The 24,289-nt window shown below is 38.2% G+C and overlaps 2 protein-coding genes across 3 annotated transcripts in view; one reads left to right on the top strand and one right to left on the bottom strand.

The window, feature by feature from the left end:
* LOC115209799 (E3 SUMO-protein ligase NSE2) overlaps positions 1-3,450 on the bottom strand; it is a 21,876-nt gene extending 18,426 nt beyond the window's left edge. Inside the window, exon 1 of one of the 2 annotated variants that reach the window (XM_029778347.2) lies at positions 3,318-3,450. The gene's annotated coding sequence lies outside the window, so the exon portion shown is untranslated. Of the gene's footprint in view, positions 1-3,311 lie in introns of both variants that reach the window. The other variant, XM_036500842.1, reaches the window with a different exon arrangement.
* A 1,219-nt stretch (positions 3,451-4,669) lies between these two features.
* LOC115209371 (nucleolar transcription factor 1-B) overlaps positions 4,670-24,289 on the top strand; it is a 62,408-nt gene continuing 42,788 nt past the window's right edge. Inside the window, exons 1-2 of the mRNA XM_029777747.2 lie at positions 4,670-4,823; positions 17,626-17,758. Coding sequence (XP_029633607.1) covers positions 17,676-17,758 — 83 coding nt within the window. The 5' untranslated portion in view covers positions 4,670-4,823; positions 17,626-17,675. The remainder of the gene's footprint in view (positions 4,824-17,625; positions 17,759-24,289) is intronic.

The following is a 24,289-nucleotide window of genomic DNA, read 5'->3' as shown; positions in this document are numbered from 1 at the left end:
TAATTTTTTGCTCATAAATCTTAACAACAAAACCTTATCTCCCCCACTCCGTCCCTCCAAGGGCCATGTTAAAACTGCTGCTCTGCACCATCAAAGAACTGTAGCCCTGTCCACTGTTATTGTATTTAACATCATATGAAACCATGCTGTATGTCGACCAGTCTCCTCCAGCTTCCTCATTGTCCATCATCTCTCAAAACACAGCTTTTGCAAGGTGGGTGTCTCCTCAATCAACTGCTATACATAAATGCACAACAAGGCCTGACTTTGATTCATTTATCATGGATTGGTTCCTGACATCCATACCGGTGATACGTAAAAAGCACCAACCGATCGTGGCCATTTGCCAACCTCCTCTGGCCCCTGTGCCAGTGGTACGTAAAAAGCACTCACTACATTCACGGAGTGGTTGGCGTTAGGAAGGGCATCGAGCTGTAGAAACTCTACCAGATAAAGACTGGAGCCTGCTGCAGCCTCCTGGCTTCCCAGACCCCGGTCGAACTGTCCAACCCATGCTAGCATGGAAAGCGGACAGTAAACAACAATGATGACGATGGTGGTGAATAACAGTTGACACACAACTTCATCTTTTATTAGCCACAAGCTGAAGTCAGTGGTCTTTGATGATGTCTGGTAACATTGCTATAGTTTTTGCATAAACTCAACAGTCAGAATTGACAGACAACCAGAAGGACTGTTTCCACGAGAGAACAACATTGAGACATTGAAAGGATTGGTCCATATACTGGGGTCTGATAACCTCCTCAATAATGCCTAACATAGAGAGGGACATCACATGGGAACTGTTAATTAAGAAAATGTAAGTTCATTGGTTGTGTCAGAACATCTATCTTTGGCTACAGTGGGGCACACTATCTGCATTGCCCTGAGGTTGCCTTGTGGATGAGCTCAGAAAGACAAAGAAAAATGCAAGCTGTGGTGATCAACTTTAAGGCAGACTGGTTTGCCAAACTGGTTCTTTTGTCGTCTCCTGTAGCTGTGAGTAGTTACCAGTCATCATGGGTTAGTTTTACCACTGGATTTATCAGAAAATAATACTAGAAATATATCCCGTCCCCACCCAACACTTTATTCCTCAATGCTACTATAAAGCTTCATTGGGTTCATGTCTTCTCCTACAATGTGGATTATGGATCTTGGATGTTGGGAGATCATTGTTACTGAAATGAAATATTGTTGGTTTCTTAGTTTCGTTGGTAGGAATGGAATAGGTGGTTGCCATCGTGATTTACTGGTTACCCATAGTTGTCTTCTGCTGTTGTTCTTCAAGACATACAGTCATCAAAGGATTCACAATGGAAGGAGAAGATAGTCGTTCGATGAGAAAAGAGGTTGAAGAGAAAAGAGCAGGTAGTTTCACAAGTAGGAAAATAGGAGAATAACTGTGGCCCAGACAACGCAATGAGGACGATCTGCCTCCAATTGGTTCGAAATTTCAAGAATGTTACCAAATAGGAAGGAATCTGAAAGAGTTGGTAAGTATAAAGGCCCAAACTATTCTATATTTTTGGGATGAGGAATTATGTACATTATTTACAATGGACGGAGCTGATGAAGGCTGGAGAGTACATCAGCCTAACCGTCCATTGTTAATAATCTTTTCTACTCTAGGCACAAGGCTCGAAATTTTGGGGGAGGGGGCCAGTCGATTAGATCGACCCCATTATGCAAATGGTACGTAATTTATCGACCCTGAAAGGATGAAAGGCAAAGTCGACCTCGGCGGAATTTGAACTCGGAACGTAAAGACAGACAAAATACGGCTACGCATTTCGCCCGGCGTGCAAACGTTTCTGCCAGCTCGCCGCCTTGTCCATGGTAAATAATGACCAGCCAAAACATTGTGACTATAATAACCAAGATGAGACACTATTCCACACACACACACATATATATATAAATTAATAATAAAATATTAGGGAATAAATCCAAACTTACAGGGAAAAAACAGATTTAGGATTAAATCCAATTTTATAGTATAAATATATTATATTATATTAGAGATAAAACCACTATTAGGCAAATCAAACAGTGAAAAACATAAGCCAATACATAAAGTTAATCTAATTTATATTATTTTAAATATATATCAAAAGTATTAAAAGTTTAATAAAAGATAAAGATATATATATATATCAGTGTATAGTATCAACTTTTAGCACACGGACAGCAATTTCGGTGGAAGGGGTTATGTCGATTACATCGACCCCAGTATTCAACTGGTACTTATTTTATCGACTTGGAAAGGATGAACGGTAAAATCGATCTCGGCGAATAATAATCCCTTCTACGATAGGAACAACAATGACATTTTTTGTAGTCAAAACGAAGAATGGCCGCAACGGTCACTTATTTTATCAAACCCAAAAGAACGAAAGACAAAATCGGTCTCGGCGCAATTTGAAAGAGCCGGAAGAAATGTCGCTTAGCATTGCGTCCGGTGCAGTAATGATTCAACTAGCTCGTCGCCTTTATTAATGATTTTTCATCCCCAAAAAATTGTATCCAAGGAAACATTATTCAACGTCTACTCCTGATTTTGTTCTTTCGAAATGAAGTAGAATTAGGTGTTCTTCGTAGCGGGACGAAGGACCACTTGGAAGAAACTCTGGCAATCATGTATGTACATAACGGCCTTAAATTCCAAGAAATAAAATATACGATTGCTGAGTTTGTTCCGTCGACTATACAATAAAAACCTAGCAGAGTCACCCCTATACATGGTAGAAACACCACAATATTTGTGAATCATTATTTATACAATATTAAAAAAAATAACAGTCATACAAGCGCTCCCAGTGGTACTTAATTTATTGACCCTGAAAGGATGAAAGGCAAAGTTGACCTCGGCGGAATTTGAACTCGGAACGTAAAGACAGACAAAATACCTATTTCTTTACTACCCACAAGGGGCTAAACACAGAGGGGACAAAGAAGGACAGACCAAATTCTACTTCTAAGGAATAACTAAATTCTCGAAACATTAATGTTCGTTTCTTCAGAAAATTTAATAAGGTTTTAGAGTTTCTACTGTGTGTTCTTTTATCCTTCTACGTTTCTAACCAGAATGTAAAGGATCACCAAAGCCCCCTTTTTTGGTTTTAAGAAGACTGGAAGCCCAACTCCAAGACTTGGCGCCGTTTATTCAAAATCAATGCTTCCTGGTCCGCTTCAACACGATTCTGGTCTTCAAACGGAAAAGCTGTTCGTATTTTCCCTCCACCTTCAAAAACAATTTACAGCTCACATATATATATATATTATGATCTTTTATTAATAACTAACTTACCTTTTACCTTTCAAAAGTAATTCTAAGAGATTCGCCAATTCCTGACAAACATCGCCAAGATGCAATTAGAGTTATCTCCCTCTAAATAATCTTTAAGGCGCTAAGATGATTCCATTATAAGGAAACAGGGGGTTATAGGATGGGGAACTTATAGAAATAAAGCAAATAAGGAGGAAAATAGGAAATAAAGGTAATAGGGTTGTTCACTAGAAATAGCAACCAGATATCCAATAAATCGCAGCCTACCGTGTTATAAAAAGAAGGATACATACGGTAATATAAGCCGGAAATAAAAAGTTGTAACTGCAATGTAGTCTCTCAGCACCCCTCTTCCGAACTTTGCTCATAACTTTTTTAAACGTTTATTTTGAAATGTCATTTTGCGAAAATGCGTTTTTGAGGTGTAGATTATGTAATATTGATGGTTAAAATATGAATATCGAGGAAAAAAGCGAAAAATGTTAAACCTACGGAAAGTGATAATAAAGTCAGAGAGCTGAGGGGGAATGAAACGGAAGCCTTCAGCATCACTGACACCAACATTAACAAATTTTTTTAGTATTTTTCTTCAAATTTTATCGCTATGAACGTAATCTTCACGTTCAGAAACGTATTTGTGTAGAATTTCACTTAAAATAAACCGTTTTTCAGAAAGTTAAGAGGAAACGAAGTTAGTGGAGCACTAAACTGTAGTTATGCCTTGGGGAAGTTGGGATGGTTATATCTGTATTGTCTAAGATCACAGAGTCACCCAATCAGGACCATTGTATCTAAATAACAACTGTTGTTTAATAGAAAGAACAAAGAAATAAACTGCAATCCAAAATAAAAGAACAATTGCCATCAATGATGAGTCTATTTTCATCTTACACCCATAAGCTGTAAAACAAAACTGAAAAATTGTTAATTTTCTCTAGAAACAAAACAAAATAATGTCTTTATAATAATGTTCAAGTATAAACTGTATAATTATATAAATATTTATCAACCTAAGGTGGAGGGTTTTTTTTGTGTTTATGGTTTTGTAATTTCTTCAATTGTATCCTGTTTCGCCCATTTTTCTAATTTAATTTTCTCTTTTTTTTCACCCAATTTGCCATATTTTTTTTAATAATTCATGTCATATGTTTATGAATAAAATTTTGTTCTCTTTACAAAACAGGTGCATTAAATATAGTTTTTTAATTTAACGAAAATACTATGCATAGATGTAATATACCATTTCACCACATGTGTTCTGTTTGACGCTAGTTTTATTTCTCTACATAATTATATTACAAAAAAAAATTTTTATTATCAAATATGTAAAATCTAATATTACCCCGGCCAAAAATTAATTACGTATAATTAAACTACACTGGTTGAAGCAGATACCCCGGGTTTAAAGGGCGGATAAATGATGTGAAAGTTGGTCTAATTCAAATTTCGATTCATGGTAAAAAGAAGAAAAGTCAGCTTAATTCTAATCTCGACCCGGGACATTGTGTTTACTAAACTATTTATAATTTAAAAGGTATGTACGGTACTTTACTCGATAGAGTTTTGAACTAATTCTTTCGCGAATTTTCACACGTCATAGGAAAGGAAAAAGGTAACCATGTGGAGTGCAAAAAAATAACAAACTTTTTTTTTCAGTCTTTCAGAATGGTTATTGTAATTTTCGTTGTATGAAACGAAATATGTAAAGAAAAAAAACCCTTTTCCTTTAATGCAAGATATGTGACTTCCGAGGACGGTTATTCAAAAGCAAAACCGTAAAAGTATAATAATTATTATTAGAAAATTTTGTCTAAAATCAGTTTCTTTCTGGGGCAAACAATAACAACCACGTTTACTTCGCGCCACAGGGTGACCTGTGCATGGTCATTAGCATGCTGGAAATAAGAGTCAAATTTCCCTCTAAATCACACTACAGTCTTACATTAACAAAGGACATATTGTGATAATGTAATACTGTATAACACAATAATAATAATGGTTTCAAGTTACTACTAGCGAACAGTGGTCCCGGTGCGCGCTAGCTAGTCGTAAGTAGTCGATCCTACAACGACTTTTGAACCCTAACCTTAGTTTGTTTATAAAAATAATTTATTTACTTAGTTAAAAAAATTATTTACTTTGTTCGAAAAATATTATTTAATTTTCTTTGGGCGAAGTTTCGCATGTCGTAGCTCAGATTTCCGTCGATTTCCGTAAAAAACTTTTATTTTTTTACATAAGTAATGAGAGCGAAAGAGACTAAGAGGAAGCGATTTTATGACGAGAAGGTTTCTCTTTGAAACACACACATACATAGATACATACACACACACACATACATGCAGACATACATATACACATACACCGAGTAAAAAATCAGTTATCTCTCTCTTTCTCTTCGCACACACTAACAGAAGCACTTCACTTACACAACATACTGTCTGTCTCCCACACCCCATCAAACACACACAGGCCGACTTCAAAGTGAAACCTTCTCGTCGTAAAATCGCTTCCTCTTAGTCTCTTTCGCTCTCATTACTTATGTAAAAAAATAGAAGTTTTTTACGGAAATCGACGGAAATCTGTGCTACTACAACCGAAACTATGCCTTTTATTCATCCTTGAAATACAAACATACGCGCAAGTCGTTGTAGGATCGACTACTTACGACTAGCTTGCGCGAGAGCGCGCACCGGGACCACTGTTCGCTAGTAGTATCGGTTTCAAATATTGACACAAGGCCAGCAATTTCAGGGGAGGCGGTAAGTCGATTACATCGACCTTAGTGCTCGGCTGGTTGTTATTTTATCGACCCCACCCCACAAATACATCCAATGCAGGGTTCCTAGCAACCATAATGGTGAAACATATATAGAAATTAAGGTGGAGGTAAAGAGTACGTACAGCACCTGTTTTCGGCGTAACAAAAAACCTAAACCCAAACCCTAAACACGAGTGTATGTATTCCTTATTTTCGCCCAGAATTTCGTAACAAGTAATACTACCAAGTATAGTAGTCGCTTAATCACTATACTGGAAGCAGACTGGACTATCACAATCTATGTGGAGGTCTATACTTAACAGTAGTAGTCGTACTATACATACATAGGATAACTCCAAGAGCATAGTGGGTGCTTTTTATGTGCTACTGGCATGGGGGCTAGTCAGGCAGCACTGGCATCAACCAAGCTTGAATGGTGCTTTTTACATGCCAGTCGGGCGGCACTGCCCTTGGCCACAACTACGATTTCACTTAACTCAACAGGTCTTCTCAAGCACAGCATATTGCCTGACAGTTGAAGGGTACTTTTAAATGGACCCAGTTATGCAACACTGGCATCGGCCATGGCTATGATCTCACTTGGCTTGCCGAGTCTCCTCAAGCACAGCATATCTCCAAAGGTCTTGGCTGCTTGTCATTGTCTCTGTGAGGCCCAGTGTTCAAAGGTCATGCTTCACCACCTCATCCCATATCATCTTGGGTCTACCTCTTCCACAGGTTCCCTCCACTGTTAGGGTGTGACACTTCACACAGCTGTCCTCATCCATACGCAACACATGACCAAACCAGTGCAGTCGTCTCTCTTGCACACCACATCTGATGCTTCTTATGATCAACTTTTCTCTCAGGGCACCTACATTCGATTCTAGATTTTGCTTCCACACCTGAAATTTCTCTAGTTCAGTGAGCAAGGTATCAGCATAGAGGAACTTTGTTATTACTTGGAGGACTATGATGAATGAGAGGGGGCTGAGGGCTGATCCTTGGTGAACCCCTACTTCTACCCGGAATTCCTCACTATACTCGTTGCCAACCCTTACCTTACTGACAACATCCCTGTACATGGCTTGTATAGCTCTCACCAACCATTGATCACCAGACAAGGGATCAGGGGACCCTGTTAAAGGTTTTCGCCTTGTCAACAAAAGCCAAGTATAGAGATTTATCTTTGACTAGGAATTTCTCCTGCAGCTGTCTTACCAGAAATATAGCATCAGTGGTGTTTCTCCATGGCACAAACCCAAACTGCATCTCGTCTAAACTAACTCTCTCCCTAATTAGTTTGGCTATGACCCTCTCCATGACTTTCTTCATCTGATCCAACAATTTGATACCTTTGTAATTAGTCCTAACTAATGCGTCACCTTTACTTTTGTAGCAGTTGACTATGGTGCTGCTACACCAGTCATTGGGTATGACTCCTTCAGGTATCACCTGGTTAACTATACGGGTGTCTAGGCTATAGCCTACACTGCCAGATATTTTAAGCTTTCCTTGTCTTCACACCCTTAATTGCTTTATCTACCAAGGTACTGTTAATTTGAATAGCTGGTCCCTCTGTTGGGTTTACATTTGGCAAACTCTCTTTTTCCCATTCATTCTCTTCGTGGCTACACAACATTGCCACCACCACTGAAAATTCTACCCAGGAAAAGCTTGGTAGTAGAGATGATGAGGGACCCACTGACCAAGTTCAGCTACTTCATTGTTCATTATTTTACAATCAAAGTGTGACTTGAGTTGTTTTGCTAATTCTTGTACTCTTTGCTATGGATTTTCTTTGACTAAGATTTTACAAAGCTATTATTAGCAAAACCTGAATGTCCAAATTGAGAAGAATCTGGAAGAGAAAAATTTCCTGAGTGAAACTGGCCAAACCGTATGTCTGGACACTTAAGACTTCATCTCCATAGACAGAATAAATTATTTCTTGTTACTTCCATTGCTGAAGAGCCCCTTTTGAATTCCCACACCATATAATGTCTGATATGGGTCTCATAAAAACTCATTTTTAAAAGGGTAAAATCAATTCACTTTTAATCATTATGGAAGAAAGGAACCTGCAAAGAAAGTAAAACATTAGAATCATCATCATCATCATCGTTTAAAGTCCGTTTTCCATGCTGGCATGGGTTGGATGGTTTGACTGAAAATTGGTGAGCCAAGGAGCTGCACCAGGTTCCGATCTGATCTGGCATGTGAAAATGAATATTTATTTTACTCTTAAATATTGAAAATGTACCTTGAAAGTGATCAGGTCAAGAATGTGACAGGACTTTCTTCGTAACCTCATACAAAGGCAAATCAACTTCAAGATTGGTTCGCTTCGGCCTGTCCCCAATGAAGAGCTCTAGTTTCTGTAGGGGTATTTTGTTGAAGACTGGAAGAGTGAGGCCCTTTATAGAAACACCATTACCCAGACAAAAGTTTGAGTTGATTCTTACACTTCAAGATATCGTCCCTGAAAAGAACAGCAGTCAGGGGTTTCACTTGTGTTTTTGAGTCTGAACCCAGTTTGGAGTTTCAGATAATAATTGATGAACACAAGAGGCCTTCTGGAGAATGTAGATGCTGTTTCAATGCACCTGAACACAATGAGGTTATTGCCATCATGAATAGAAATCCATACTGAAGATGTGATGCCATTCTGAAGTACAGAGACACCACTACCAAAACTATAAATAGGACACTTACAGGGTATTCAGGCTAAATTCGACAATTTTGTACGTCTCATTTATCTGTGCCAGTGGCACATAAAAGGCACCATTCGTGTATGGTCGATGACAGTGCCACCTGACTGGCCCCTGTACTGATGGCATGTAAAAAGCACTATTCAAGCATGGCCGATGACAGTGTCACTTGACTGGCTCCCATGCCGGTGGCACGTAAAAAGTATCATTCAGGCATGGCCAATAACAGTGCCACTTGACTGTAGTGGGTGCTTTTTGTGTACCACCAGCACAGGGACCAGTCAGGTGGCACTGTCATTGACCATGCCCAGATCAGACTGGACCCTGATGCAGCCTCCTGGCTAGCTAGTCCTCAGTCAAACCACCCAATCCATTGCCAGTGTGGAAAATGGACGTTAAACAATGATGACGACGACGATGATGATGATAACATCACTCCTTCGTAGGCATCCTATGAACTTTTCAGCCCAGCCTCATAACAGTTTCAAATAAAATAAAATTGCTTTCACTTTCACTCTGTATTCATATTTAATACTTTTGAACTTGATATCTGTCTTTTAGATTAAGAAATAAGCTATTTTCCAGAGAGTTATTCCTCATATGATCACGTTAAAAGCAGATGCCAGCGCCACCTGACTGGTGACCGTGTCAGTGACACGTAAAAGCACCAACCGATCGTGGTCATTTCCAGCCTCCTCTGGCCCCCGTGCCGGTGGCACGTAAAAAGCACCCACTATACTTACGGAGTGGTTGGCATTAGGAAGGGCATCCAGCTGTAGAAACTCTGCCAGATCAGACTGGAGCCTGGTGCAGCCTCCTGGCTTCCCAGACCCCGGTCGAACCATCGAACCATGGAAAACGGACGTTAAACGATGATGATGATGATGGCTAACTTTGGAAGCACATTTTTGCCATCGTGGGTAATATTGGGGAAAATGGCAATAATTGTTATTTGAATTTTATCGAATCAAATTTCTTGATACTTATACAAAATGGTGAAATGAAAACGTAATTTTCTAAAGAAAAATATTCATTACCTTCAAATAAGATTAAATAAAATTAATTTCTCGTGTAATTCCTTACATTACAACTCTGTCATTTACTCTCTTTCTCTGTGTCTCTATAATTCTTTATTGCACTGTCAATATGGTTCTTTTACTCATTCTGCCCCTCTTATTTTGACCCCCTCTCTCTCTCTCTCATTTGAAAGTAACACCAAAGTTGTTAATGTCTCAGATGTCTTAGAAAATTACTATTTGTAAATCTCACAACAAGAGATATTCAGCAACAGTACTTTGGAGTAAAGCTTGTTTGCCAACATAACATGGCAGTCCTGGTTTAGGATGAATGTTGCTGTAATTTAGCCCCAGGAGACATCGTCTCCAGCTGGCTATACGACATGATCTGTGTCCTTATATTTCCGAACAAGGTGTCACTCTCAACCTAGATCTAAACCTAAATTACCCTTACCATAAACCATAAACTGAATAAGTCACTACAATATAGCAATGTCCCATCCAATTATCCTGCATTTACCTGTAATAGCATCATCATTAGTGTTTCTATCAGGATTTCTCACCTATCAGTGAATAATCATGCTCCATACTTTAATAATACTTTAATAATCATGTCCCAGGCTCTCCAGAATAACGGTTTCCATGAGAAGATCTCTGAACTAAAAACAAAACTTACATTTCTCTTTCCTGGTGCAGATCCTGGCCCTGCCAGGCTTACTTCTACCCATCAACCTGCAACTGAATTCTCCTATGCCCAATGCTTACCCAGTTTTCTGACTGCTTCGAAGATTAAATAACCTATAACTCAAACCTTCCCGTGTAGGCCTGCCCAATCACATTTCCATGTTTTAAGCCTTCCATGGGCAGAAAGCAGGAGATCTTATGGTTTACGTCAGCATTCTCTCTTCAGGTTAAATCTTTACCCAAGCTATTTTTCAAAATCCCTTGCTCCAATTTCTCACCACAACATAAATACTACTCCATCTTTGCTAAATCTTCGATTAAAATCTATTCTACCTCTCCAAACTTGGAATCTATAATTGCATCCTCTTATAGGTGCAAATGAAGCTGGGCTATGGTAGACCTTACAATCTATTCCCCTGGACCCTACCTTAACACACCTGATAATAATAATACAATCCTTGGAAATCTTACCCTCTTCAATAATAGCAATTTTGGTACTACTGCCCTTCCTACTATCAACCTGACCACATATAACAGCAGTGGTAACCCTCTTCCAGTGCAACACTAGTAATAACATCTCCAGTCCTTCTTTGAGGATAACAGACCATATCAACCTGACCAGAATAGGGATTAGTCCTAAGTTATCCCTGGTAGGATAACTTGCAATTGCCGAGTCTCTCAACTTTGTCTGTTGGATGGTTTTTGTTTATGCTATAATGTAGTATATAAATGCTGGGTAGTAAGACGATGTTCCCACCAGGCTAGGGTCTACATTGGTGGTACAATTGATTTCAAGTGCCACTACTGGGTTAACATGAATGTTTTCAAAACAAGCCTCTAAACTCTCTACCTCCCTAGGTACATACATGCACAACCTCAAGTCCTGGAATATTCCCTATACCTTTTCCTGGGTCAATTACTTGTGAAGCTTTCCTATACAATACTAACCACTGTGTTTGTAAATTGTGTTCAAGGGAGTTGCTCACTATCCTTTGCAACCATACTGCTTCATTACTCAGTAGGTTTTCTGACATAAATCTTTTCATGTAAGCACAAATTTTAATCCACTTTTGCTTGCTATGTAAAGTCTCTATGATCTCTCCTAATTATGATTAAGCTCTAACTTATCATTTAGCATATCTTTCTCTGCCACTACCCTACCCTTATTCCTTGAATTCTTTCCTTGCTTCCTCTTGTCTTTCCCAATAACCAGCTCCCGTTCCAAATTGATTCAAAGTCTAATCCTCTCTCTTCTCATACCTTTCTTCCTATTGCAGCATCCCTCCTACTCTGCTACCCCAACCCTCTTCCTTTGTGTAATTCCTTATCTTATCCTGTCTTTCTCTATTGCCAGCAACCATCCCTAATTGATTTAGGGTCTGCTTAACAGGAAGCATAACTGACCAACATACTGACCTTATTGTTCTCCCTCCTCTCCTTCCACTGACTCATCTCTACTGCTTCTATTCATTCATCCCTGATTGCTGACCTCCCCCATTCCTTGCCTGTATCTCATCTTGGCCTTCCTCTTCCTCTCAAATCCTCCTCCATAAGCCACTTACATCCTCCCTCTCCCTGCCATTTATTCCTTTCTTCCTTTTCTCCCCCTCTACCTTTAAATCTCTTGCACTAATATGTGAATTGTTATTACCAGTTTTTTTTTATGAAGGAAGCGCATCTTATTGTAATTTCTTTATGCAACCATTTACTGGTTGCTTATGTATGACTTTTTGCAATTCCATCTACTAATTCTGAACATTGTGATTATTACCTAATTCTGAACTTCTAGAAACAGTTGTCGAGTTAAACTATGCATTCTCTCATTAAGTATTCTGTATTATATATGCTCTATGTAAATTTATCTATCTATCTGTCTGTGTGTGTGTGTGTATGCTTGTACATATGTGTTTATCTTCTGTATGTATTTAGTTATATGTATCTATTTTTATATATGAACTGACAAGCCCTCGTTTATGACGATGAGGGCTCCAGTTCATACAATCAACGGATCGTGAGATTAATGTGCAAGTGGTTGGGCACTCCGCAGCAGACACGTGTACCCCTTTACATACTTCTCAAGGGGATTCAGCGTGACTCAGAGTGTGACAGGGCTGGCCCTTTGAAATACAGGTACTACTCATTTTTGCCAGGTGATCATTGCCAGCGTCGCCTTACCGGCACATGTGCCGGTGGTACGTGAAAAGCAACATTCGAGCGTGGCCGTTGGCAGTGCCGCCGGACTGGCAACGAACATGGTCGTTGCCAGAACTGCTTGACTGGCCCTCGTGCTAGTGGCACGTAAAAGCACCCACTGTACTCTTGGAGTGGTTGGAAGGCATCCAGCTGTAGAAACTTTGCCAGATCAGATTGGAGACTGGTGCAGCCTTCTGGCTCACCAGTCCTCAATCCAACCATTCCAGCATGGAAAGCGGACGTTAAACGATGATGATGATGAGATATATATATATATATGTATATTCTAAGTCCACCCTCTACCTACCAACAACCCCCACTCTACCCCAACCCCCAGCCGAACCCACACCCCGCCTATGCTTTCCCCACTCTCGCCTCCTCACCTTCCCACATCACACTACACTACACCATAAGATTACACATCACATCACAACACACCACCCACACACCCATCCCCACATCTCCACACATACATACACACACCCGTCCAGACCACCAGCCCTCTTTCACACGCACATACATACTCTCTTATACACACACGCAGCTTTGTGTTGGGGGCTCCTTCGTATTGGAGGTCATCTTGACCATGCGTGTATTCTTATATATAGGTTTTATCAGTTTTTTATATAACCTACAAATGTAATTTAATTTCTCACCTCATTCATATTGTACCTTATTCACATTGTAATTTACTCTTTAAGCTCTATTTATTTACCCTGATTATACTTGCACATTATATCTTACCCACAACAAACCTGTAGACCCCCCCCTCACCTAGACATATACCATTACTAACCATAAATAATATCATTCAGTCTGCCGTGATGATTCTAAAAACTACCACACAAAATATCTAAGGGCATATTTTCCCCTCCTCTAAAGTGCTTATACTCAGAAATATAACCTACAAAAGACAACACACGAGCGACAAGGGTTAACAAATATTGCATTAGCTTAACATTTAAAAACGAAAAGAGTCTTTGTCTCGAACGTTGTGCATGTGTGCGTGTGTAAAACACCTTTGAATAAACAGCCTTGGAGTTAACAAAATGGAGATCATCGTGTCAAAATGGTATAAAAGGCTTTATTTGAACCAGCATTAACAAGCATAGGGGTGCAAGGCAAAGTAGAAAAGCGGCTGCAAGTATACCCACTGCATTGACCCGTAATCCTCAAGCTTGCAACATTTGCGGGCTTCTTTGTAAATCGTTGGTGGGACTCAAATGTCACGTTCGACATAAGTATTACGATGCCAAAGAAAGTGTACGTTGTCAGATCCTCCTCATTTATACATTAAAACCAACGGGAAAGTCCATCATATATATATGTGTGTGTGTGTGTGTGTGTGTGTGGAGGCGCAAGGGCCCAGTGGTTAGGGCAGCGGACTCGCGGTTTCGATTCCTAGACCGGGCGTTGTGAGTGTTTATTGAGCGAAGACACCTAAAGCTCCACGAGGCCCCGACAGGGAATGGTGGCAATCCCTGCTATACTCTTTCACCACAACTTTCTTTTACTCTTTCTTTTTTTTGGCCTGCTCGCTTAGCCAGAGTGGGGTGGCGTCATTTGAAGGCTAAAACAATGCGAAGCGCATTGTTATCAGCGATGTGTAGCAACATCTGATAGCCTGGTCGGTGACGGTGACATATATATAATTCGGATGGTGTCATCCAAGGAAATACTGATCCAATACCCAATTTGGGGGGATTGATTTCCTTAAAATAATAGGTATGTATATAAAAGCCTGTAGTTTATACTCATATAAAGTAAAAAGAAGAAAATGGAGATTGTGAAGTCAATAAAAGTTTATTATTAACAAATCGATCGTTATCCCTTACAACTGTTTCAGATATACTCAGTGAATTTATTAAATATTAAGTTCATATTTCTGAGGATATCTTCAGAGGGGAAAAATATATGCTTTTAGATGTTTTATATGTGTGTTTATGGATTCATTAGAAGATATTCTGCTCAGGTCATACGAATTTAATATTTAATTAATTCACTCTACATAATAGAAAGAGCTGTATGGGATAATGATCGATTTGTTGTTGATAATGAACTTTTATTAACTTCACAATCTCCGTTTTCGTCTTCCTTTATATATATACTAGCAGTATTGCCCGGCGTTGCTCGGGTTTGTAAGGGAAATAACTATATAAGCATTTTTAGAGAGTTACTTCCCTTATAGATGCCAATTCGGGCTTTCTTAGCCATTTCTGTTTTGGTGTCTTCAAGCCATGAAGTCGTTGTTCTAAAAGAACGCTGGTCTCCTTGACAACGCTTTACGACGTTGATTTCCTTACACTCCCTTCCCCACAGCTTCACGAGGGAGGGAAGAAGGGGGAGAAGCAAACACAGGTGCAGGTGTTTGAGCGTGGACGCCAACTCCGCCGCCATCGACACACGAAAAATTATGCATTAAAATGGAATAAAAAATGATGTTAAATTATTTTTAAAATCGTAGACTCATCGTAGACGCGCGCTAATAGCCAGACAGCTCGATATTAATCACGACTATAAGATACCCGAATTTGGTTAAACTGCACTGCAAAATGTGGGAGTAGTTAGAAATCTAAATCGTAGGAGACAGACACTCACACAACTACAGTTTTATATATAAAGATATATATATATACATATAATACAAAATGGGACAAGAATGCATAACATCCGGACAACTTGAGGATCTTTTCGCTTTGACCGGCAATAGACGTCATTGATTGGTTGAAATTGCTGAAATGCAAGAAAATAAACAACAAATATCTTATAAACTACAGAATTTTCTCAGGAAAGCCAAGAGAAAAAGATGTTTTATACCAGTATACGAAGATTAAAAATTTTAAAACTTGGTGATACAAAAAGGGACAACAAAATATCCAGATAGACGATACAAAAAAAAAAAGGACGGTTTATTCGAAGCTTTTTAACTTCAGTCAAGAACCGGATCATCCTCGCAATTTCGGCTGATTAATCTTGATATATATATATATATATATATATATATATATATATATATATATATATATATATATTGTACGATACGAACAGTGTGATATTTTCGAAGGCAATGTTGCCTGCAGCAGAAATAATGAGTAAATTACAAGGCGGAAAAATTTGTCAACAACCAACCATGGGACTCGAATCCACATCCCGCAAGACTCCGGCTGAGTGCTTTACCATTAAACTAAACTACCCATTGACAATTTCATTCGTCGATTTAGACGTTAAATAGCTTATTGAACAACCACATGATACATGAGAGGTTTTAGTATCCAGAAGACCCAAAAGGCAGATAAGACTATGTAAGTGCTAGGTAAGGACCGTAGTTAGACTTCCGGTTCAGTAATAGTATGAGTGAGAAGTCTAATGCGGGCCATGTGTGAGCGTGTAAATGTTGAATAAAATGAGACCACAAAGCCAAGATAGTGTGAAATTTCTAGGACATTCATAAAGAGAAAGGTAGCCTTACAGCTGTTTCTGGGATATGAGGGATATTCCTTCACCAGAGACGATATGAGAGAGTTAAATAGAAAGAAATAGTTGAGTTCAATAAAAGAAGTTATTTTGGAAAGGGAGAGGTATAGGAATAACAAAGGCAAATACACACAATCTACGGAGACCAGCCGGATCAAATCAGTTCTAGCGAAGGATAGTAAGCATTAAAAAGTACAGAGCTGTCGTGTTTTATGGGAAATCTTTGGGTGAAAGAGAATCGATCGCTCCTCAGGATCAAAGTGCAAAAAAAAAAATGGAAATACTGATCAGAGCAGAAACATAGAGTAGAGAATTGTAGAAAGGATATAAAATATAGTTGTTCGTAATGATATTGCTTACAGGGAGTAAGATACCGTAGAAAATTCTGATTAAATCAGATATGTCTACTTTTGAGAAGCTATATCGTTGAGAACATCGCTAATATGCCTAGCATTGATCTCAGTTCAAAATGGCTGCTTTTACTGAGAATGTGAGAGCCATTGAGAGAAAATTGCTAAAAGTACAAATTTAAAGTCTACATAACGTATAATATTTATTTTTAGTATTGGAAAACGGAATTTCCGTATCTATTAAATAACTATTGATTGAATCCATCGCCCAATAAATATTGTGCAGTGTAATTTTTAAAAAGCATTTTTGGTTTTATTTGTTTATTCTCTCTCTCATTTTGAAATATCTGAAAGATCGATATTAGATATTTGCCAAAATTCAGATATCTCCTCATTGGTTTCTTTTACTTTTTTTTTTAAATTTAAAATCCCGTGGCTGCGTGGTAAGAAGCTTCCTTCCCAACTACATTGTTCCGGGTTCAATCCCACTGCGTGGCACCTTGGGCAAGTGTATTCTACTATAGCCTAGAGCCAACAAAAGCCTTGTGAGTGGATTTGGTAGGCGGAAACTGAAAGAAGCCTGTCGTATGTCTATGTATGTATGTGTGTATGTATGTATACATACATATGTGTGTGTCTGTGTTTGTCACCCCCCCCCCCCACCATCGCTTGACAACCGATGTTGGTGTATTTTCGTCCCTGTAGCTTAGCAGTTCCGTAAAAGAGACCGGTAGTATATTACCAGGCTTACAAAGAATAAGTTCAAGGATCAATATCTTTGACTGAAAGGCGGTGCTCCAACATGGCCACAGTAAAAAAATGACTGAAACAAGTAAAAGAATAAAAAAAGCTAAGTCAAGTCTTAGTTAAACCTCGAATTTATTATTATTATTATTATTGTTGTTGTTGTTGTGTATAACAAATATTGTATGCAATAATCTGAGTCTGAAAGTTAAAAAAACCCAACATTGTTTGGCATATCAAAAGGAATTCATCTCTAAAGTTTCGTTCTTATTTGAAATCATTCATAAATTTTATTCTAAACATTCATAATCTTTATTTTGATTATATATAATGTATCAAAATCGATCTGTTGTCTCTTCATTTTGAGAGTTTTTAAATGAGTTGTACATTTCATTTTTTCCAGTCCTTTTGGCGCTAAAAACTATTTCATCCGTTGACCCTGTCCCATGCGAAATGATAACGGTGTCTAATTCTGAAATACGCAAAGCACGGCAATTACACGAAAAAAGAATGGTGAAGGGACTTACTCTGTTGAAGTAAGTTTCTTTTTTTAAAGATTTTAACCCTTTGTTTAATAATTTTAATCCGTTGTAAACTCATAAGAAATATTTGAACCGAACCTCTCAAAAGGTTATTTCTTTTCTAACGCCTTGAAAACAAAAAGCATAAAAATGTTATTTAAAAAATTAAGGTTTTGTGATTAATCAACTAATATTGGGAGGGATTAATTAAACAGAAATATTATTTTTCTTCTCTCAATAATTTGTGTATTTAACCTATCTTAAACTTATTTAACGTATCTTAAGATTTTCTCAGTTTAAATTTGTTTTGTGTGAAAGTTATTTCGTTAAATTAAAGGTATTGTCCATCTGTTTAAAAATAGCCTTAATCTTTGTAGTCTTTGTTCATTTGCTCATCAAAACCATGATTTTGAAAGGAATGAAGTGTTTCATTCGAGAAAGAATGGACCATTTCTGCCACTGTTACCGATGCCTAGAATGCTCTCTTACCAATCTGTAAAATCTGACATGAAGACTTGCAAAACGTAAATCTAAATGTCTTCCAAAGTTACTATGACTCTTCGATACCAACCCGGCTGAAACCGGCTCTGGCTCTGAGTAAAAATGTCTTGTTTTCAAAAGTTTTGAATTAAGATTTTCCACCAAACCTGAGTCACAATTCATGTTCCTAACACTAGCTTAACGGTAACCAAGTTATTTTACTAAATTCTTTGTTATATTTAAAGTAAGGCGGCCCTGACATCGATCACGTTCGGATTGTGTTTTTTACGTGCCACCGACACGAGAGCTAGTCGGGGTACTAGCATCGGCCACGTTCGGATGGTGCTTTTTACGTGCCACCGACACGGGATCCAGTCAGGCGGACCAATATTCTTGAAATTTTTTAGGGCAGAATCGTTAGCACACCAGGCAAAATGTTTAGCGGCATTTCGTTTATCTTTATGTTCTGAGTTCAGATTCCACCGAGGTCGACTTTGCCTTTCATCCTTTCGGGGTCGATGCTTTCAACTAACTCCCCCTCCGAAATTATTGGCCTTGTGCCAGAGTTTGAAACCATTATTGTTGGTATTTTCTAGCTTGTGGAATATGTATCCATGCAGAACTTTCTATGTGTATGGCGAATATCTCTCCCCTGCGTCTTTGTTTATTTAGGTCAGCCCAGCCATCTTTGGATCTTATAGAGTAGCTATACACTTGGAGTATATGTTCGTTTCTGTCTTTACTCTTCAGAAATTTTTTATCTAAGTGACACGATGCAGCACTCAAAGGTTGTCTGAACTGATCTTGTGCCTCTACCTCCATCTTTCTGTTCATTTATGGATTCCGTCAGTGTCATTGTGGGTACAGAAGTCACCAGTCGTTGTTAGTGTCTTCTTGGCCTTAATGTCCTAGTTGCAGATTTCTTCAAGAGTCCAGTTTGATATCTCAGATGTTGATACTAGCACTGGCACCGCGAAAGCATTATGGGATAAGGTTTTATTGAATGTAGACAATTCTGATATTTATATTTTCTGAAATCGGCTGAAATATTTTTTTCGTCACAGACCAACATATTCAATATTCTTGTCAATTCCAAGGTATTTGAAACATTTGTCATTGATGACAGGGGAAATAGACAGGCCATTGGTATTCATATTCCGTGTCTGATCGACAATCTTTTATGTGTGTATGTGTGTGTGTATGTATGTATGTATGTATGTATGTATGTATGTATGTATTGTATGTATGTATGTAGATCGTTAGCCACTACACACATTTTTTCTCTCGTTTTTTTCTGTGTCCCTTTCTCTCTCTCTCTCTCTCTCTCTCTATATATATATATATATATATAGATAGATAGATAGATAGATATAGATATGTCGTCTCGTTTGATTCCCAAATATACCACTTATCCTGACCAAATTCCATTCTTATGTCCCACGAAAGTGTTGTGACCAGATCTAAATGTCTCTTCTTGTCGTGGATATTGAGTACAGTTTAAGATCATCAACGAAATGGTGTAGGTGACAGTAATTTTTCTTTCATCTGCAGCTCTTGTTTATGTAGCTTTTGTATTTGTATAAACGAGGCTGTTTCGGGGTTCGCTGCAAGAAAAGCTGTTACGCTGTTGACTGTAGGAGAGATCTCAGTTCTTACCAATAGATTTGTAGAATGTATTGCAGTTAGAATCTTAAGCAAGGTGTAGATACTCTCATTCCCGAGAGAGGAATGACATAGCACCTTTATGTAGTCTAATCACACAGTCAACAGCTTTCAGTGGTGTTGTTTCGCTTCCATAAGGACAGCTTTGTTTGTAAGCACAAGGTGCGCCAAAAGTCAAGAAATTTTGATAAATAAGAAAAGAATAGATAGAGCATGGGTCTTTTCTGTTGCTATTTTAAAATAGAAAACTGACAGCAACAGGAAAGATCCATGCCATGTGTTTGTATACATATATACTGAAAGCCCTTGGTTACTTTTTGGCCCACTCTCTCTCTCTCTCTCTCTTTATATTTATGTATATTAGGTTGAAAAGAAAGATCTGTCGCGTTTCAAAATAGGAAAGAGATAAATGTTTCTTTGGTCTTAATTGATATATTCAACCAAGATTTCCCCTCATTATTGATAACATAATCCTATTTATTTGGCAAGTTGTCGATTCTTCGAGCGCAAAATTCTTCTGGTTTGAAAGCAAAGAAACACTCGATATCATTTTTAACCTCTTCACAATTGATAAACTGTTTTCCCTCTAAATAACATTGCTATGATCCGAAAAAATATTAGTAAGGGTGAGTAAGGCCAAGAGAGTAAGGAAGATGAAATAAACCTTCCATATTTAGTTCTATAATCGTTTCTTGAGTGACTTGGACAATATGTGATCTTACATTATCGTACAACAGACCAATAATGGATGTTTTTCTGTAATGATTCCAACGGACACCAAATACTTCCTGCTTCAACTGTTTTGTTTTGGTTCAACAAGACAACAGCCTTCATATCCCACCAAACTGAAAGCGCAACTTTTTCGAGCTGTAATCCTTGTTTGGAAATGGATTCTCCTTTTTATTGGGTGCTAAACCATATTATTTTCGATGGGTATATTTACCGAGACCCCGCTTTTCATAACTTGTGAAAATCGTATCCAGGTAAGGTTTGGTAACAAGTATATTCTTTAATGAGGAGCAGAGGGCAACTCTTTGATTAAGATGAGAAGCAGTGAGATAATGAGGGACCCACTGACCAAGTTTAGTTGCTCCATATTTCAGGAAAATATTTTACGATCAAAGTGTGACATGAATTGAACAGTTTTAGTAATTCTTATGTAGTTTGCTATGAATTTTCTTCAACTAAAATTTACCGAAGTTCAATATTGACGGAACTTGGTCGTCCAGATTGAGTGGAATCTGCAAGAGAAATATTTCCCCGAGTGAAAATGACCAAACCATTGTTGGTATATAGCCAAAGTTTCATTCCAGTAGACAGAGCAAATGTTTCTGGTCACTTCACTTGCTGGTCCTGTCTGTCCTTATTTGTCCCCTTCTATGTTTGGGCCCTTGTAGCTAATAAAGAAACCGAGCACCTTTTTGAAGCATGTAATGTCTGTTATAAACCTGGTCTGAACTCATTTTAAAAGGGTGGAAATCGATATGAATTTAACCACAATGGTGAAAAGTAAGCACTGGTACTTAATTTATCGCCCCCGAAAGGATGAAAGGCAAAGTCGACCTCAGCGGAATTTGAACTCAGAACGTAACGGCAGACGAAATACCTATTTCTTTATTACCCACAAGGGGCTAAACAAGGACAGACATAGGTATTAAGTCGATTACATCGACCCCAGTGCGTAACTGGTACTTTTTTAATCGATCCCGAAAGGATGGAAGGCAAAGTCAACCTCGGCGGAATTTGAACCCAGAACGTAGCGACAGACGAAACACCGCTACGCATTTCGCCCGGCGTGCTAACGATTCTGCCAGCTCGCCGCCTTAATATTGAAGAAGTACCCTCAAAGTTATCGTGTCATAAATGCGGCAGGAATTTCTTCTAAACCTGTGCTCTCTCTCTCTCTCTTCCCGCCTCTTTCTGCGTGTTCTATAATTTATTTAACGATGGAGAAGAACATGTATTTTAAGTAATCCCTTTCAGTACAGTCTACGGCAACTACATTATTATAAAACGGAGCATTTGTCAACATTAGATCATCCACGGCTACCTAGTAGTACGGTTCCAAATATGCTCCAGCATGGCCTCAGTCCAGAGACTGAAACAAGTAAGAGCAAAAAAAATAGTTTATCATCATCGTCAGATTATTTCGCAGACGGAATGAAAACTTTCACCGATTATAAAAATACTCAACATTAGTCCCAATATCATAACCTGTTGCTACTTGTATTTCCAGTCTGGTAATAAATCAAATACTAATTTATAGATGTTTCGATCTAAGATTGATCCTGGTTGTGTCTTAATGGCACAACCTAACGGGATATTCTCCAAATCGTTTTGTAGTATCATGACCCATTTAAGTAGGGAGTTGTAGTTAACTGAGGAATCGGTGGCTTACCTAGCAAAGGAGTTTTTGATCTAGATCAGTGCTTTTCAACCTTTTTGCTGGAGCGGAACCCCAAGGAAACATTCCACTGGCTCGAGGAACCCCTGTGCAATAATTTAATAGTCTTATGCACACATATCTGCACAGGAGAATTAAAAATTACTGCCGATTTTAGCAGTTTTGTAACTTCTTGCGGAACCCCTGGACTGTACTGGCGGAACCCTAACTGAAAACCACTGATCTAGATATTGGTGGCCTATAGGATATCCCTTGAAGAAATTTGTCCAGGTTCCGTTTGAAGGTGGCGGGATCTTTTTCTAAACATTATTAAAGAAAGAACACTGCTTAAAATGGATATAAAAAGGTAAACAAAAAGATTATTAACTAAAAAAAGGCAAGTATATTCCCCATGTTTAAATTGTCTGAATTGATTAAGCTTCTCATCTTGATAAAAATATGTTTACAGAAATATCTAAGAATGTAACCGATTAAATAATGTTTTAACTTTTTTCTTGTCGTGTCTGGGGAGAGTGAATGAAACAGACACGACTGTTAAAGACATCACACCAACTTTCTCCATATAAAATCATGTCTTTCCTCATTCTATGACCCAAATTACTTTACGAACCCATGTTTGTCTCATTTTGTGTTTTCTTAAGCCCATTGTGCCTAGATAAACGTTGCCATATCAGACCAGACAAAGGAAACACTTTCGGTCTTCGATGTTTTATCTATCTATCTATCTATCTATCTATCTATCTATCTATCTATCTATCTATCTATCTATCTATCTATCTATCTATCTATCTATCTATCTATCTATCTATCTATCTGTGTGTGTGTGTTTATGTATATATGTATTGTGTGTTGCATTTTTTAATGTGAAATTCGGTACTTTTGAAGAATTTTAAGAATTCTTCCCAGACTCAAATTTTGACTTGTGAATGCAGGACATATTCTGGAAAATACAGACCTATAGCACCCCAGTACTACTAGCGAATACTGGTCCCGGTGCGCGCACTCGCGCATCCACGCTAGCTAGTCGTGACTAGTCGATCCTACAACGACTCTCCTAGCAAAGTAAATAAAACACAAAATAAATAATTTTTTTACACAAAGTAAATAAAACACAAAAACACAAAGGAACGACTAGTCATGACTAGCTAGCGCGGATGCGCGAGTACGCGAGTGCGCGCACCGGGACCACTGTTCTCAAGTAGTACCGAACATATCCTGGAAAATTCGGACGTACGGCACCCCTAATCTAGATCATTATTCAATACGTCCTTCCCGTATTAAGACAGTAAGTTAAGATTTGGCTGCTGTTTCTAGCAGTCGCGTTTCAAGGGAGGTAAGTATTGGTACCGGAAGCTGCTGTTTTTTTTATTGCTTTATTTAACTTTTTTGAAATTGATGTCAACGATTTTTGCAAAGGTAAGAAGAAGAACATCTTTACACAATCAGTCCTTTTAATTCATTTGATGTGGGTTTATTTACAAACGCCAGATATTGTCGAGTTTCTGGGAACATTCAATAATATAAATTACGAACATACACCGATGAAATAACGACTGTTTCGCTTTCCGTCGATGATAACCGTTTAATACCCGACACATTCAAACTCTGTCTCTATTCACAATTACCATTTCTCTCATCGAATTTCCCCCTTAATCACCAACTTTGTTATTGTATTACTCCCCGAATTACAGCTTAACATTAGATTTGTGATATAGAAATAGTTATCCGTCCTCAGATCAATTTATTCGACTTAAAACCCCCTTCAAGGCAGTGCTCCAGTATGGCCGTACTTACTCCAACGACTGAAAACAAGTAAAATATAAATAATCGGAAATAATATTTACCATATTATTTCGCCCCGATGGATTTTTAATTGTGTTTTTTTTTTAAGGATAAATTATTTCCCCAAACTATGGCAATATTTTTTATTTTTTCCCTTTAAATTACATTTCTTCAGATTTGTAACAAATTTAAATTTTTTATAGACTCCAAGACTTGTG

The sequence above is a fragment of the Octopus sinensis genome, linkage group LG3 (assembly GCF_006345805.1).
Source record: "Octopus sinensis linkage group LG3, ASM634580v1, whole genome shotgun sequence".
NCBI lineage: Eukaryota > Metazoa > Mollusca > Cephalopoda > Octopoda > Octopodidae > Octopus > Octopus sinensis.
The sequence above is the reverse complement of the archived record's forward strand: the minus strand, read 5'-3'. Positions and strand labels throughout refer to the sequence as shown.